Here is a 17,490-nt window from a genome sequence, read left to right on the forward strand (position 1 = left end):
CCATTCAACACTACCTATTTATGTGAAGTTACTTTCTCCGCTTTAACACACATTAAATCTCAATATCGTTCAGCGATAAAAAATGTTGACGAGGTCTTACATCCAGCAGTTTCAAACATTACGCCAAGATTTCATTTGTTATGCAATGAAAATAGGCACATCCATCTCATTAAATTTTTAACGTAAACTTTAATTTAATATTTACCACGCAACTACTTGGATATATTCGAGAGAATTAAGACGGTCAGAATCCAGTTTTGTTTTTGAAACTATAATAAAAACATTTCTGTAACATTTTGTGAAAATGTCAATTTTAGATTTTGATATGTTTCAAAACGAATTCTAAATTTATATATTTTCATATGCATGTGTGTATTGTTACCTAATAAATATATAATCAAAAAATATTAATTTATTTTTCTTTTATATTTGTTGGGGTTGTTATGAAACTCGTAATCATTAATGGGGTCGGGAATTACAAAAGTTTAAGAAGCCCTGATATAGTAGGAAAATTTATTAGAAAAGAACAAAATACACTAGCAAGTTTTCTCGTCTGAAGTACCTTAAGGGGAATGTTTTTTTCTAATTTAGTTGAATTAGCATTGAGTCAAACTCATGTCAAAAACAAGCTATCACCAAAAGTTGATAAATTGGAATGAAATATACTAGACCATGAATTGTTTAAACGTTAATATTCTTTCTAAAGTTCGTTGTTCTTTCAAAATTGTCATTTTAGAACCTCTGTAGCCTCAAGGGCACTTGGTATTTACCAAGTGACAAATAGCGATCGCAATTTCTGTCCGTCGGTCCCGGTTTTTCTAGTTCAGGCACTTTCAGATAAGCTAGGACGATGAAAGTTGGCAGGCGTATCAGGGACCAGACCAGATTAAACTAGAAATAGTCTCTTCCCCGATTCGACCGTCTGGGGAAGGGGGAGCGAGAGAACGACATAGCTGTGAAGAATCCTATTTGCCGACAAAACAAATGATTGTTCTTCTTAAGTGTGGGTTGGTGATCTAGGGGTATGATTCTCGCTGAGGGTACGAGAGGTCTTAGGTTCGAGTCCCGGACCACCTCAGTTTTTACATGAAGAAAATCCGAAACAAGATACGTGATCAGTATAGCGATCGCTGAAAGCGGGTAGGCGTATCGGGGACCGGATCAGATTAATTAAAAAATATTTGCTTCCCCGATTCGACCATCTGGGGGGGGGTGGAAGGACAGTTCTTTCGGGAAAATTGGAAAAAATGAGGTATTTTTAACCTACGAACGGTTTATCGGATTAATTAAATTGGATAGTTAGAAGAACCTCGGGTCTCAGAGCTCCTGTTTCAAATCCCGAAGGGATCCGGTGACATTGGGGGGAGTTGGAGGGAGAAACCGGAAATCTTGGAAAAACGCTTAGAGTGGAGAGATCGGGATGAAACTTTGTAATAATTGCCAATAAACAAAGAACATTATCCCATTTTCATCACTTTTCAACAATGTGCTAAAAAAAGATAAAACATCAAAAAGAAAAATTCGACAAGAATACAACAATGAAACAATAAAAAAAGAATAGGCTACAATAGTATTCATAAAAAAAGAAAAGAAACGCCCTATGTAACTAATTTATCTTCTTTACAGATAGAATACCGAACAAGGAGAGACAACTGGAACACTGTATTTGCAAGTTTATCTTTGTAATAATTGCCAATAAACAAAGAACAGCAAAATCGATACTCTAGTGCAGAGTCCAATTTTATGTTCCGACCTCGTCACAAGTGCCATATGAGCTCTTGGCTCTTCCGACCTCATCACAAGTGCCATATGAGCTCTTGGCTCTTGTTCTGTATTCATACTATTGAAAATATTATTTTGATTATTTTTTTTTTTAGCAGCGGAATTGCAGAATAATCGAGTCAATCGTATATATCTATGTTTTATTTTTACTCTGTGTCAAGGGCGTATCCAGGATTTTTTTTTTTGGGGGGGGGGGTGGGAAAGCTACAAAAAACTTAAAAAAATAAATCAAAAATATGTTTATATGCATTGTTATTCTGTTTTTACGAGTCGGATAAAAATTCCTGAGGGGAGGTGGTTCAAACCCCCTACCCCTCTCCCTGGATACGGCCTTGCTCTTTGTGGGCAAAATTTCTGGGATATGTGAACGGCATTAATGAGCGAGCTTGATTACAGTTTTATTCTCAGAGAATTTTCCCTTTCATGATTATTGCTGTGGTTTGGAAATAATTTAAACAACAACTCACATATTTGTTGCTGTTGCGTAGAAAAAAAATGAATGGAACATTGTTTATTTGTCCAGTTAAAGTTGAATTTTTTAAAAACTCAGTTAATTGCTTGAAAAAGCAGCTGAGATTTGGCATAATAAGTGAATATTAATCATGCGTGATGAGAATCTGTGACAATCAAGTATAAAAGAAAATTTCTACTATACAATTTTTTTCTACAATTTTTAGTCACTGATTTAGAGTGACTGAGTGCTTATTGTGTAATAATTCTCTTGGCTTTATCTATTTTTTATGTTTTTATACCCCACTACATACCATTTATACCCCTATCCATTAGTTTATTTAACTTTATTGGCTAGGGTGTTGTATTGTGTTTGGAATCTTGTTACGATTAAGAAGGCTGAAGGTATGAGAAACGAGGCTGAGCCCAGCTATATTTCAGGGAATTGACCTGAAATTCGTCGATACGGTACAAAAATTCAAATTGTGTAAAACTTGGGAAGACTTTGCTGATTTTGGGGAAGAAAGGAGTAATTTCAGAAACAAGCAGAAACTCTATTAGAAATTTCAATTTTCCCGGAATTTGTCAAATCGAAGTCTTCTAATCCTGTTTTTAAAACTTTAGATGAATCTACAACTCCTCAAAATTTATTGCCTTTTTGGCCGTCTCATTCTTTCTATTATATTTTTACTTTCAAAACATTCTATGAAGCTTAGATCAATTAATCATACGCATCCTAGCTTATAATTTTTATTAAAAGTGAAAGAGATCCCTCTCAACACTATTCACCCAATTTTATTGTATCAGATTCCAATATCTAATTGAAACCGATAGGGTGTACTCAGTAGGGTTGCCACCTGTTCAAGAATTAAATTACTAACGTGTTTAGAAGAAATCGCTAAATCAGTTGAAAAAGTTATTGAAGGAATAGTTTGCTTGCTTTCTTCTTGAAGGTGTAAAAGACATATTGATCAATTATCTCCGCGAGATAAGAGGTATTGAAACTTTTGTGTGAGCCAAGAGGTACTACTACCACTAACAGCACAAGGCCGCCTAGGGCTAACACAGCTGCGAACGCTCCTCCTCTATCCCAGTCTATTCAAAACCTCCCTTTTTACACTCTCCTAGAAGTTCCCATTTCCCTTTAATCCTTCCTTATGACATTTGCCCACCCCATTCGGGGACGATATGCTTTTCGTTTTGCCCTTACTAATTGGCCGAGAAGGACGATCTTTGACAATCTGTTATCCTTCATCCGTAGAAAGTCTTCTAGCCATTTCAAGCTTTCTCTCATTATAGCCCTAGAAAGGGGGATTGAACTATAATGAGCCGAGATTTGCAAAGTTGTTATTTAGTATTATTATTTTGTATTGTATTTGGGGACTAATTTTTTTTCCTTTCCAGGATTTCTTATGGTGCTAGAGCATTAAATGAAGGGGGATATCAAAATATTCCGAAATTGGCTTTCCCTGGTGGTTGTCTTGTCGGTTGCAGTCCTGGTTTTATGAATGTACCGAAGATTAAAGGATCACACAATGCAATGAAAAGTGCAATGGTAGCTGCCGAAAGTATATTCGAAACTCTTGTCGAGGAAGAAGGAAAAGAAACAGAAACGAAAGGTGAGTCAAATAACTCTAAGCTACCCTACTTAGTATTACTACCCTACTAATAAAACCTTGTCGAGGAAAAAGGAAAAGAAACAGAAACGAAAAGTGAGTCAAATAGCTATAAGCTACTCTACTTAATATAACTAGTAATATTACAATTTAAATTCGTCAAAATTTAAGAGTGTGGGGAGCTCAAAGAGGGGAAACAAAAGTTAGCTTTTAAGAAAAAAGAAGAGCGGTGAATAAAATCACAAAGCTATTTATTAAAACCTTAGTTAAAGTACTATGTGCTTATTTTTTTTTATCTCTTTCCGTTACTTTTGTTTAGCATTGGATCAAAACAACTTTTGAAACATAAACACGTGTTTCCGCCTGTTTGTCGTAGTGTCTTGGGAAACAATGATCAATTTATTTGATCATTGTTTAATATTATTAATATAATTAGGATCATTCATTAATATTAATCAAGATAGCTCGATTCAGAGGGGGGAGGGGTTGATTTTGTTGTAACTTCCCCTTGAGATTGTTGCGACAGTTCCTCATTGAGTGTCTATTTTGAATCCTCTGGAGTGATCCCACTGGGTTTTTAGAAGCTCCTGCAAAAAATGAGTATTCACTTTCGGTAAATTATCTGCTACTTGCCAAACTGAATCCATGACATTTTACATCATGGCGTACTTTAATAGATATTTCTTTATTTAAATCCATTGAGTCAAAAAATTAGTATTCACTTTCGGTAAATTATCTGCTACTTGCCAAACTGAATCCATGACATTTTACATCATGGCGTACTTTAATAGATATTTCTTTATTTAAATCCATTGAGTCAAAAAATGAGTATTCACTTTCGGTAAATTATCTGCTACTTGCCAAACTGAATCCATGACATTTTACATCATGTCGTACTTTAATAGATATTTCTTTATTTAAATCCATTGAGTCAAAAAATGAGTATTCACTTTCGGTAAATTATCTGCTACTTGCCAAACTGAATCCATGACATTTTACATCATGGCGTACTTTAATAGATATTTCTTTATTTAAATCCATTGATTCAAAAAATTAGTATTCACTTTCGGTAAATTATCTGCTACTTGCCAAACTGAATCCATGACATTTTACATCATGGCGTACTTTAATAGATATTTCTTTATTTAAATCCATTGAGTCAAAAAATGAGTATTCACTTTCGGTAAATTATCTGCTACTTGCCAAACTGAATCCATGACATTTTACATCATGGCGTACTTTAATAGATATTTCTTTATTTAAATCCATTGAGTCAATTAGTTCTAATTTACCCGACATATTTTAATTACCAATATCAGTAATAAAAACTCCTCAAAACTAAAGAGTGTGGGAAGCTCATAAGAGAGGAAACGGAGGTTACTTTTCGAAGAAAAATTCGATATCATCTTGTGTTACCAAGCAAAAATCACCAAGTTACTAATGAAAACCTACTACTACTACTAACAACTCACCGCAGCATTAATCCGCCTGAGGCCAACACAGCTACGTTCACCACTCCTCTATTCCCATCTATTCAAAGCCTCTCTACACCCTCCCAGAAAGTTTTGGCGTCTCTGTCTTAGTGTCTTGGCAAAGAGCGGTATTAGTCAAGATAGCTCGTTCGAGGGAGGGTGGTAGATTTCTCTGCAGAAAACAGTCGTTATAGCCAACAATTGAACGTTTCACTTAGAAAGTTCCAATGTTGCCCATCAGGGGTATAGCTCCCCCTTGTGGGTCTATTTTTACTCCTCTGGAGTGGTCCCAGGAGGTTTTTAGGAGCCCCGCGTAAGAGAGCCTCCATTCTTGGCTAATTATGTAATATGTTCCAAGATGAACGAATGTTATTCAACTACATGGTGTAATATGTATATATTGTCTCATACAATCCCATAAGTCAGTTAGTTATAAACTACCCTACGCATTCTAGCTATAAGTCACTATACAGTAACTATATATCAGGCTGTAACTGTATATCACCAACATCACTAGTAAAAACTCGTCAAAGCAAAGAGTGTGGGGAGCTCATAAGAGAGGGAACAGGAAGAAAGAAAAGCTGTCAATGCCTTTTTGCGCTACACAAAAAAGTTATAAAGTTACTTGTAAAAACCAAAGAAAAATTATTTATTGTATATTTTTAATATCCTTTTTGGCTTATGCTAAACATGGGTAAAATATAAAAGAAATTCTGCGGCCAAATTAACAAAATACGTTTATTTAGGTACAAGTTTTAAATCTAACCTATGCTCTACATACAACCATAACAATTATTTAAATAAATATTGTCGTTTTTCTTTTTGTAATATGAAACATAATTATAAATAATAAATAATTTTAATACTTTATGACAATTTCCAGGATGGTCTCCAGAAGCCATAGCTAACCTTAGAAGGTTAGCCTTGCTCATGTTTGAAGTATTTTCTCTTCGTTTTTAGGCTTAATGTAGATCTTTACTCTTCCTTGAAAAAGTTCTTTTGGGGAAAAGCTTTTTTTTAATAATTTCTGCTCGTTTTTAAATGTCAGCTTTATTATTTATTTTCTTTTTTTATTGTTAGTGGTAGTTGTAGTATTGGTTGTAGTAGTAGGTATGGTAGTAGTCGTAGTTGTAGTAGTTGTTGTAGTTGTCGCAGTCGTAGTAGCAGTAGCAGCAGTAGTAGTATTCGCTTTAGTAGTAGCCGTGATATTAGTAGTCGTATTACAAGGAGTCATAATAGTAGTAATCGTAGTATTAATAGTCGGCATATTAGTTCTATTCGTATTAGCTATACTGGTATTAGCAGCCATAGTAGTAGTATTCGTTTTACTATTCACTGTATTCATAGTAGCGGGTTTTTTTTATTAGCTACGAGAGAAGAGTCCTTACATTTTGTGGCCCCTCCCTCCCATGTTTTAGAGATTCTTGGATAAAACAGGTCAAAAACTGTTGTTAAAGAGTATTGCCAGTAGAAACTAAAACTCTAAAATATAATTTATTGTTATTGTGTTATAATACAAGTGGATTTTTTTTTATTTTACTATTCCAAATAAACAAATCGTTTTTCAATCAATTACTATCTGTTTAATCAATTTACTAACTGTTTAAAGAAAAAATAAAGATAAAATAACGAAAGCAGAAGAAGGAAATTGTAAAATTATTTTTAGGCTTCATCTAACTGTGCTGAGCGATTTGAGGCATTATGTATAGTGGGGTGTAGTTGAGCTTTTTGGGAGGAATCCCTGAAATCCCCCTCACGTTTAAGAAATTCATGGATCAAATAGTCCATAGTCTTGATTTAAGTGCCGTCCGTCCTTGAAGGTTGTCTTGGGGCCTCTTTCTTGGCAATGGCGTGGATATGCCTTCTGTATGCCTCACGATCTTCTACTAGGCAAAGAAGGTCGGAAAGGCGATGACGCAAAGTTTTTCTTCCACCTCTCTGGGGGACGACCACAATGACAAGAACTGTGATTTGGCCTTTAAAGATGATTTTGGGTAGACCGAACTGACTCTCCGTATTATGTGACCAAGCTACCGAAGTTGCTTCAGTTGCTTCAGATTCAGATGCTTCAGATTCAGTTGCTTCAGATTCAGATGCTTCAGATTCAGTTGCTTCAGATTCAGATGCTTCAGATTCAGTTGCTTCAGATTCAGATCCTGATGGATTGTTGATTGGATGTTAACGTCTTCAACGAGTTCAACGTTTGAGATTCGAAAAAATAATTGATAAAAATACAAAATTTTTAGCATTATATTTTGTATAATGCACATATATATAATAGGCATTGTATTAAAATAAAGAAATCATGCGAGTCAGTTTACTATCCATGTAAAGAAAAAAGATGATAAAGATAAAATCACCACTGGAAAAGAAAGAAAAACATGTTGTAATAAATAAAACTTGCATGCCTACTAAATATCATCTGCTCTATTTTTAGTTTTCGTCATAACCTAGATTGTCTTTATTTCCATTTTTCATTCTCTGCCGTGTAAAAAGTTTCATTTCTTTTTTCTAAGTCTTTTACTTCTATAAAACTTTCTAGTAGTATAAAAAGTCGTCTTCTTTTTGTGAAAGTTTTGTTTTTTTGGGTCTTTCCCATTACTGAACTAGTTTTATAGACCTATTGACAGCCTTCTGTGATCTTACGGGTGGGGATAAAAACGCATTAGCTCTTCCCTCGCGAACACTAAATCGTCTCTTCTTTGATTGGTTTGTTTTTTTAAAGGTGGATTTTGATTGGAGGAAATAAGTTTGTTGACAAACAGTTTGGTCTTTCAAAATCAAAACATATCATGCATGCGTTAAAGGATGTTGGGTTAGGTGTACAAAGGGGTGATGTCAGGTTCCTCTCTTCCCCAGTTCATATCCAGGAATTTTGTTCGAGGAGGGGGGGGGAGGGTTAAAAACAAACTTTACGAAACGCAAAATGTGTTTACATCTGTTTTTTTTTTTACTTTTACACGAGGAGAATGAAATTTCAGGGAAAGGGCTCATACTGAGTAGCACTCCTCCCTGGATATGACCTTGTGTCCCAGGGTAGTCGGTAAAATAAACTATTAGTGTCGGTAATTGCGCAGCAAAATACCTTGATTTTACAGAATCAGTTAAAGTATATTATATGAGCTTCGGGTGGTTTTAAGGAAGGGGGCAGTATAATTTACAGAAGTAAAAGTATATTATATGAGCTTCGGGTGGTTTTAAGGAAGGGGGCAGTATAATTCGTCACTATAAGCAGTAAAACCATATATGTTCTCAGTTCTTCTTGCCTTGAAAATGTATTCCGCGAATACAGAATTTTTCGAGCCACAAAATTCTCAGAACTGTGGCTGAAGTCTATCTGTCGCTAGGTCTATTACTTCGAAGGCTAGCTACTTTTGACGGAATTATATGCAAGAAATTGATACGGTTTTGTCCTGTGTCGGCCTCATACAAATTTGGGCTCTGACAAGTTGTTTGTAGTGTTACTAGTTTTAGTTGTAGTAGTTGTGTGTAGATGTAGTAGCTATAGTGCTGTAGTTGTTAATAGTACTATTTGTAGTTTCAACTACAATTGTAGTTCTGATGTACCATTAACCCGCTAGCAGAGTATATAAGGGTTTCAAACTCTTTTAAGATGCTCTTCTATGTTTGTAATTTATTTTATTGTCACGATAAGAATAAATGATATTTATCATTATTCCTGAATAATTTATGAATTTGAGTGAAAAGGAATTTTTACAAGGAGAATTGTTATAACTAATCTATAACCGCCCCCTCCTTCCCATCTAAGCATCTTGGCTAATGACTTCTGACTATATGTACTTCACCATAACGTGTCAGTTGGTAACGTTTGGTACTTGTTATTTAATTTTTTTTATTCTGCTTCAAAAACTGCATATGAGCGATTTTTCTCTGGCCCTATACCGTTCAACGATAGTTACTCAAGGATAGATTTTTTTCTGTTCTTGCGCTTTCATTTTATATGGTTCATTCCACGAAAACCGGGGGGTAGTTTAGTCGACTAATTAGTTAATGAGTTCTTTCTTTAGTGCAAGTTGACTGTCATGGCTGGCTCCCGTGACAGCTGTGACATATACTGTCATGGGTGGCTAAGGGATACTGACTATAAGATATGACAGCTATGCGATACTATCATGGCTGGCTGCCATGACTGCTATGAGATACATTGTACCATATTTACAGCCCCGGGAAAATGTTAAGGACTATTTTTTTCAAATTTTACGGTATTATCTACGGTGTACTAGGGTATGGACTGTGTTTTTAAGTTCTTTTAATCCTATAGTGAATCAAATTGGCTTTTAAGAATACTGTTGTGTTCGCTATTCTATATTTTTTGGGGAGGGGATATTTTTTCTGTTTCTATACTTTTTGTATATATTTTGTTTTGGGTATTGGGTATTTTTTTTTGGGAGGGGAGGGCATATAATTTTGGTGTATATTTTTCTTTTATTTTGAGGCATCAGTAATCTATAATAATAATAATAATTTATTCTAGAAAAGCCCGTGGGCCATAGGAAATTTACATAACAAAAAAGAAACAACAAATTAACTAAATTAAATTAATACTATTTAAAGAAAACGCTCCCGATGTGGGAGCGTTATATTTTTTATATTTTTAAGGAACTCTGTTAATATGTTTTCTAAGGGTTTCAAGAATGCTTTGGCAACCGGGAAGAATCATTCACCCCCCTCTCTTAAATGGTATTTCTGGTCAATAAGTAGTTTTACAACGTTGAGTGCCAGAATTTATGGCTGCCTGCTCTTATTTGCAAGAGAATGTATATTTTTGACTCTATATTTGAAAAGAAAATCTTTGCTTTCTTTATATTTTTACCAATCCGCAAAAAAATGTTGAAATATTTGCCAATTTGATAATTTAAACTCCGATTTTCAGTCCTGAGTTGTTTTTTTTTTAAGGAAGAAATATTTAACAAATAGTTTACTATTTTAATAAATAGTTTATGATTTTTCAATCCCGAGCCAGTAAGTTTGCTTTATTCTCCAATTTGGCTCTTAAGTTAGACTAAATTGTTTTTTCCAAGGATGATCACAGTTCAGTATCAATACCATCCACTAATAAAGCAAGAAATTAATAAAAGTTGTGGTTTAGAATATTTATTTGGAATAGCTACAAATACATAAACCTATGGACCTGATTTCATTGCTAGGATTAGTGTTGTCCTGACCTGATCTCCCCTAGATCTCTTTTTTATTATGCTCAATGGAGGCCTAATGAAGACTGAGGAGATCAGGTTACTCCCAAGGATTTAGGTGTTTGACATTAGGCTTAGGCGTTGTTTCCTAAGAATTTTTCAAAACTGTGTAGAAAGGGGTCTCCCGCTTAGTATGGATTAAAAATTTTGTTCTATTGGGTCATGCTGGTGAAAAGAATATCTCATAACTTATTGAGGCTTTGAGTGTCTAGATAATGGGTTCTCGATAAGGGGGCTGGGGATACCTGGGCCTTCCCATTTTTTTTTTCTGACGCCCTCATTCCGTTTTGTTACTCGTCAAGTAGCTTGTTGCTGCAGTGAATGGTTGGTATCAGTTGGAGTTTTGTATTTGGATCACCACTTTCTATTTATAATACTGAGAATCATCACTAGCTCTAACCTTGTAAACTGTTGTTATTTAAGGTCGAATTGTAAAGCTAATTATAGCCTATGCCTATAGCCCCCCCCCCTATAGTCCAATCGGCGCTAGCGATGAGATACTAGAATAACCCAGATAATTTAGACTACCTGGAAAAGCTGTCCTTTGGATCTTTTGAAAAGCCTTTGCAAAGCAAACAGCCCAATAATAAGACTAAATTTTCCTTCCGTTTTGCATTTCCTTGAATACTCACAGTGGCTTTAGAATGTTGAAAATTAGAATTCTACAGCGAAAATATTCAAAGAAACACCCCCCTCCCAAAAAAAAGCTCCTGTGAATTAGAAATGGTAGTAAGGAACAAAGAATTTAACATTCGGGTCCTATCATACAGTTACTGGATTTCGAAATCCAGTAACTTTTTCAGCCAAAAGGCTGGGTTCCCAGTCTTTTACCAGATCCTAAACCATCTTCAGTCTTACAATGGGATCTCCTAGTAGGCGGGGTTGAGAGTGCATGGTGGGGAGGGACAAATTTAGCGTTTATGATTGATGAAAAATGGATTTGTTATTATTTTTAATTTATATTTTATCGTATAATCATTATTAATATTATTTTGTTTTCATTTTAGTTAAATAATTAATTTAATAGGTCAGTAGTTACGTGGACTTTCGCACGACCGACAAATCCTCGCAGGTTTTTCTTCAGTGCGAAAGTGTTGTTTATATATTTGTAATTGTCATAAAAATAGAAGCTGAAGTTGTTGTAGCTGGTTGTATTAGCAAAGATTTACCTTATAAGGAAAATGTATATAGCCTACAACACTACCAGTCTCACAGTCCTAGAGACCCTTGTTGAACCATCAGAAGTGCACATAGGGAGGTTGGGAGGTGGTAACAAAACTTACATTAAAATGTGAGAATTAAAACTAATAATGTTTTTAAAGTCCTAGTTGAACTTCATCGAAGTAAGGATGCTAGCGCTGTTTTTAAAAAGTTTTTTAAAACATTATTATTTTTAATTCTCACATTTTAATTTTAGTTTATATAAATTTAATTTTCTCGTATTGTGCTGAAGGCGGCCCTTGGACATAGGGCCGAAATATCCACTGAATTGATTTCCATTGTTTCGAAAAGATTTTCCCTATTGTTTCTATTTTGTGTTTGTTTGAAAGAATAGACTTTTTATTTGAAAAGTACTGCTCACTGGCGCAAATGGTCGATTTTGCGTTTTCTCGATTAAATGTAAAGGTTAAAAATAACACGGTTAATAGCTACTGTTGTACTTTGTAGTGAATCAATTTAATATTCAGGCAAAATGTTCTAGTAATCGTGGGTTGGCGTTTAACGAAAAAGGTTATTGAGAATTATTTGTCGACTGTACTTCTTGGGACGATCTCGCTGCACGGACACTGACTAAATTATTGAATGGCTTTCTATGTATTGGGACAAGATTGACGTCTTACGCTGAAATAGTTAAACTGTAGGACTGCAGGAAAATGAGATACGAAAAAGGGTGAGGGGGAACTTAGCTTATATATATGGAATTTTTATTCTTTATTAAATATGTTAATTTTCCTTATATGAACAGACTCTGGGGACCCTTGTACTCTGTCTGCATCGTAAAGTCTCTATTAGTATTCTTTTTGTTTTTTCCTTATTTGTATACTTAGAAAAGCTAATTATAAAATGAATTTTCTTAATTCCTTTAGTTCTGGGAGACACAATTTTCTTTGAGTGCCTAATAGCACCCATTTCATTTATTAAATAGGATGTCGAAGATAACTTACTTCTCGTGATTACTTGTAGTTTCCATTTTTAAGGCCATTCTGTACCTTAAACATCGTTTTGCGTGCCTCTGAGTTGGCTGACTGTCTCAAAGAAAAACGGCCCATTAACGATTTTTTTCAGCACCACAGAGTAATCCCTAAGCTGTCAAATTACTTAAATGATATTCCCTAAGATTTTGATAGAAATTTATTGGGGATCTTGAACGTGTCAACAGTTCGAGAAGCAAATAAAAGGCTAATTTAAAATAAAGAAAAGTATAATATTTTAATAGTTGTTAGGCAAAGCGCTGTATATTCAATGTATTTATATTATAAACAATACGTCCCCTGTTTCGGCAAAGTCTTCAATAGAAGCGGTTAGCACCACGGGGAACTCCCAAAGCTGCCAAATTGCACAAACGATTTTTCCTTATAGCTTATTTCTAACGTTTTTCTAGCAGATACGCTAGAATCATTTTTGGTACTGTCCTCTCCTCAACTAAAAAAAAAAGAAAAAAAAGAAAAGTGCTCCATTTAAACAGAAAATTCGCACTTTGTAATTATCTAAGTTTCGTTAAATCTCAGTATCCATATATTCAGCACAAAACAGGAGAAGTTAAATGTTTTTTTGTTTTTTTTTTAAAGATTCCCGGCAAAGTTGGTATCGGCTTTTAGTTTTCTTTCGTTTATTCTGATCTCTTATTCTCATTCAAGTTTTACAAGTTTTGGCAAGACCATTCAATTGATTATAAACGGTTTGGTTATACAAAATAAAAATAAAAATGATAATGGACGAGATGGGGCAATTTGTTAAGGCACAACGTCGCCTTAAAGCAATTAAACATCGATATGTTTCATTTAGCAATTACTTCCCAAAATTATCATTCTCATTAAAAAAAAACCCGAAGGAGAACCGTTCTCCAGCGTGTCTGCTCAGAGCGGGTAGTAAGTTCCAAGAGGGAAGTAAAACTCGTTAAAAAACAGAAAGATGTAGATCATGCCAAAAACGCACTTCAAAAATAGAAATACCTTCATTTCTTCGTTGTTTTTTTTAGTTGCATTCATGTTGCCCTAGAGCGGGGATTATTTAGAATTATGTATGAGTGTTTTGTCTATCGGATCTCTGAATGTTGCAACTTTTTCCGGTGACTCAAGTGGGAACGTAACTTCGTGCCCTAGTGAATATGTTCGAATACTAAACTTGCTAGTTGATAAATATGCAACTGGCCTGGCTATGCTGTTTGCTGGATGAATTACCCCCGGCTTGGCGATTTTGACCATCTATATAACCTTATCAGTCATGGTAGTGGAGATGCGCATTTCTGGTGCTATGGGAGCGCAAAACTAGGCAAGTCAGGGACATTTGAAATAAGAGAGTTGAGACTTCGGTGCGCGATAAATCGCCTGTCGTTATTTACCATCGTATGATTGGCTTTCTTGAAAAAAAAAGTGTTTTTCGACATGTTTGTGTTATGAATTAAATAGTGCCTATATTTGAACTCTCTCTAACGCTAGGCAACGTGTTTTCATTTGAACAGCCCACAGATCACATGTTTTTCTTCGCTAACTGCTAAAAATAGTGCTGCCTGTTCTCTAGGCCGTATTATTATTATACTCCATTCGGGGGCGTATTTGGGATCTCCGCTACAGGGTTGGGAGGATGTCGTAGGGTGAGATTTAAGGGAAATGGGATCTTCTTGGGAGGGTGTAAAGAGGGAGACTTTGAACAGATTTGGATGGAGGAGGGCGCGTAGCTGTGTTGGTGTCAGGTGGCTTGGTGCTACAGTGAGTTGTTAGTAGCAGTAGTGTAGTGTCACTACTCGGGTTGGTTCTGCTGAGAATCCCGTCTCTGCATCACTTGGTTTCCCGTTGGGTGTATCTTTTAAAAATACGATGCTACTCATTTACAAATGATTTGAAGGAAAAGTGAATTAAATCTTGGAATATCCTTTCTAAGATTAAATGCTAATTTTGAGAAATAGCTCTCGGTCGGCTGACTCCTTTTCTCTGTGACGCAAAGTCATTTTTACGATTCTGGAACTTTGTTTCAAATTTGAAAATATATTCTCCTGATTGAACAAGAAACACTTCATTTTCTTGAAGAAAGACGTTCGCAAGGAAGCCGCTCAGGTGAAATTGGTGATTTTCCTTTGAATTATCTCAGACTAAGCTCAGGCAATTCGTCTGCCCATAGTCCTCTATTTATAGTTGCTCTGTTTATCGTCATTCATCATGCAAGGAAACTGTCAATGATTTAGGATCATTTACAGCTCTTGTCTCTGGGTGTTTTCCTTTCCGTTTTCAAATGTACTCCTCTGTTGTGCATTTCTGATTGTGCCAAGGCTCATCACGAGAAAAAATGTTCATTCAATGAAAAATTTTGACAAATCCTCTATCCCTCCCACTTTGCATACCCTCACAAAAATATGCTAAGCAGATTCGATGTTAAAAATAGTATTTGCGTCAAAACACTTTTTTTTTTATTTTTTTACCGGACAAAATGTACAGTTAAAAAAAAGAAGACATGCAGAAGTAGACTTGTAGGAATATGTAATCTTGTGTGTCATATTTGTTGCATGTTACTATTGAGAGAGTGGGAAGCCCCCATATGGATTGAGATTATAAGGAACAGTCCCTCTGGTAGACAAGTAAATATTGGTAGAGAGAGAAACACGGGATCAGAACATTCTTAGCGCTCTTGCTCTCGAAGAGAACGAAGCTCACGAAGAGAACATTCGTGCTCTTCTATATATTTTATTTGTTCACTACAAAAGCATCAATAAAATACTTGACATATTTTAATAAATACTTCTAGGGTTTTGGAATTCAAATGTATTTATCACAGTTAACCGTTTTATTTGTACACATTTTGATAAATATGGTAGATATGATCTGTTAGATGTTAGACGTGGTAGATGAGTAACTTTTGTCATTTATTATCCTTATCCGAAGAGTTTTGGGTGTTATGGTTGTGGGTGCTAACATCCCAGGGATTGTGTGAATGCCAATCCCTTTAGACATTTTTTGGACCTTTCGACTATTTTGAACAAAATAGCTTTTTGGTGTACTTATAGTAGGCGGGTAAGAAAAAGAACACAGGATGGAGGATGGTTGTTCTCAAGACAATTAGACTCTTAAAAACGAAGGTACTCATTTCTCATTTCAATAACCCATTCACGTTCTGAAGTTGCTGCAGATATCCTCACATAGATATCCTTACATAGATATCCTCACAGATATCCTTTGTCTGGATATTAAAGCTTCAAATTTAAAACCTCAGCCGTTTCTTAGATACTGCAGGTAAGCCCTCTTGACAACCAAGATACATTTGGTGTCATTTGATTTGTTTTAATATCCCCCTTAACATTCCCAGTACATTCTGCCTAATATCCTTAACCTTCCCTGAGATATTACATATACACCATTTTGACAAGCTGAATGCACGTATTGTCTTTTTTTGAAAGTTTCAACCCGTAGTTGTTGCTTTGACATTGCAAATTCTCCGTTTCAAAAGTATGTTTGCAAATAGTGTTTGCTGATTTGATGCAGCATCTCCCCCAAAATCTTCTAAATATTCTTAGAATGTCCTGAAATATTGCAAATACACTATTTCAACCATTTTATGTGGAAGATATTCATTGGTTTGTGTTGTAGAAAGCGTTGGGAAAGAGTCAGTGACAAACTGAAAAAAGTGAAATACCTCACTTTTACAAATTGAGGTATATAGTTGTAACACTAGTTTTGAGAAAATAGAAAGTATTTTCTATTTTTCTGACGTATTTAGCTTTCGTGTCAGTGACAAAGGAGCATTTTGCCTAACGAAATAGTAATATAAGTCAGGTGCATGGGAGCTAATTTCCAAAATTCCGCAATTCGAATAATACTATACACAAGAAAGGGTATGGACAAGAAAACTGCTTCAGAAAAAAAAATCGGAAAAAATATTTTCTGAAAAAGAAATGAAATTGTGGAAGTATTGACATCCAGATTTGGGGGACTGGCAGTAATTTGAGCGATACTCTTTTTTCTTCTTTTTTTTATTTACCGATCATTGATTATACATGGTTTATTTCCATCAGCCCATTTACCTAATAAAATAATGAGCCGGTAAAAGCCACTATTTTACCGACTGGCAGAAAAAATAGATGGGAGAGTGTTTCCCCTCATAGGTGACGCCCCTGGTAGCACCAACCCATCCAGAAAAACCAGTTGACCCTCTAAGGCTCTGGGTTGTATACATATATGTCTGATGTTAGTTTTTTTTTGCTTATTCTGAATTCAAGGACGTTTCATGGCCATTCGTGTGCCTAAAAAATGAATAAGTCTGTGTCTCAAATGTGCCATCACATTCTTGCCACATACAAACTCGAATACATTTTAAAACATTCCTACAGTGCCGTCTTTTTATATTTAAAATTAGAAATTATCGCTTTCGAGGAATTTTTATGCCTAGTTTTGTCTCGTTATGGAGAACAATGTATTCCTTTTTTTTTAGTATTAATTTGAGACTCCAATGAACCATCATCCCAGTTGAGAACAAAATTTACTTCCTCAATATGATAATTTTCTTAATATGACTTTGATCGCTTAGATTTTATATTAATAATCATCCATCACTCGTGTTAAAATACAATTCTTAGCTTCGCAGTTCAAAATCAAATTACACTCTGTTAATTTTCCACAATTAGAAAATAAAGCATTTGCGGAAGAGTAGAAAATCGAACATTTTATCACATGCATCACAGTGCCATCTATTTAGTTACTAGGTAATGCAATTATAATCTATTTTAAATAGTTTATTTCAAATTAAAAT

General features: G+C 35.0%; 1 protein-coding gene across 2 annotated transcripts in view; it reads left to right on the forward strand.

Annotated features, from left to right (window-relative positions):
* LOC136038821 (electron transfer flavoprotein-ubiquinone oxidoreductase, mitochondrial-like) overlaps positions 1-17,490 on the forward strand; it is a 204,413-nt gene that overhangs the window by 52,252 nt on the left and 134,671 nt on the right. For both annotated transcript variants that reach the window (XR_010620312.1, XM_065722224.1), the window contains exon 7: positions 3,637-3,851. Coding sequence is in view for 1 of the 2 variants with exons in the window: in XM_065722224.1 (XP_065578296.1) it covers positions 3,637-3,851 (215 nt within the window). In the remaining variant the exon portion in view is untranslated. The remainder of the gene's footprint in view (positions 1-3,636; positions 3,852-17,490) is intronic.

The sequence above is a fragment of the Artemia franciscana genome, chromosome 18, assembly GCF_032884065.1.
Source record: "Artemia franciscana chromosome 18, ASM3288406v1, whole genome shotgun sequence".
NCBI classification, from domain to species: domain Eukaryota; kingdom Metazoa; phylum Arthropoda; class Branchiopoda; order Anostraca; family Artemiidae; genus Artemia; species Artemia franciscana.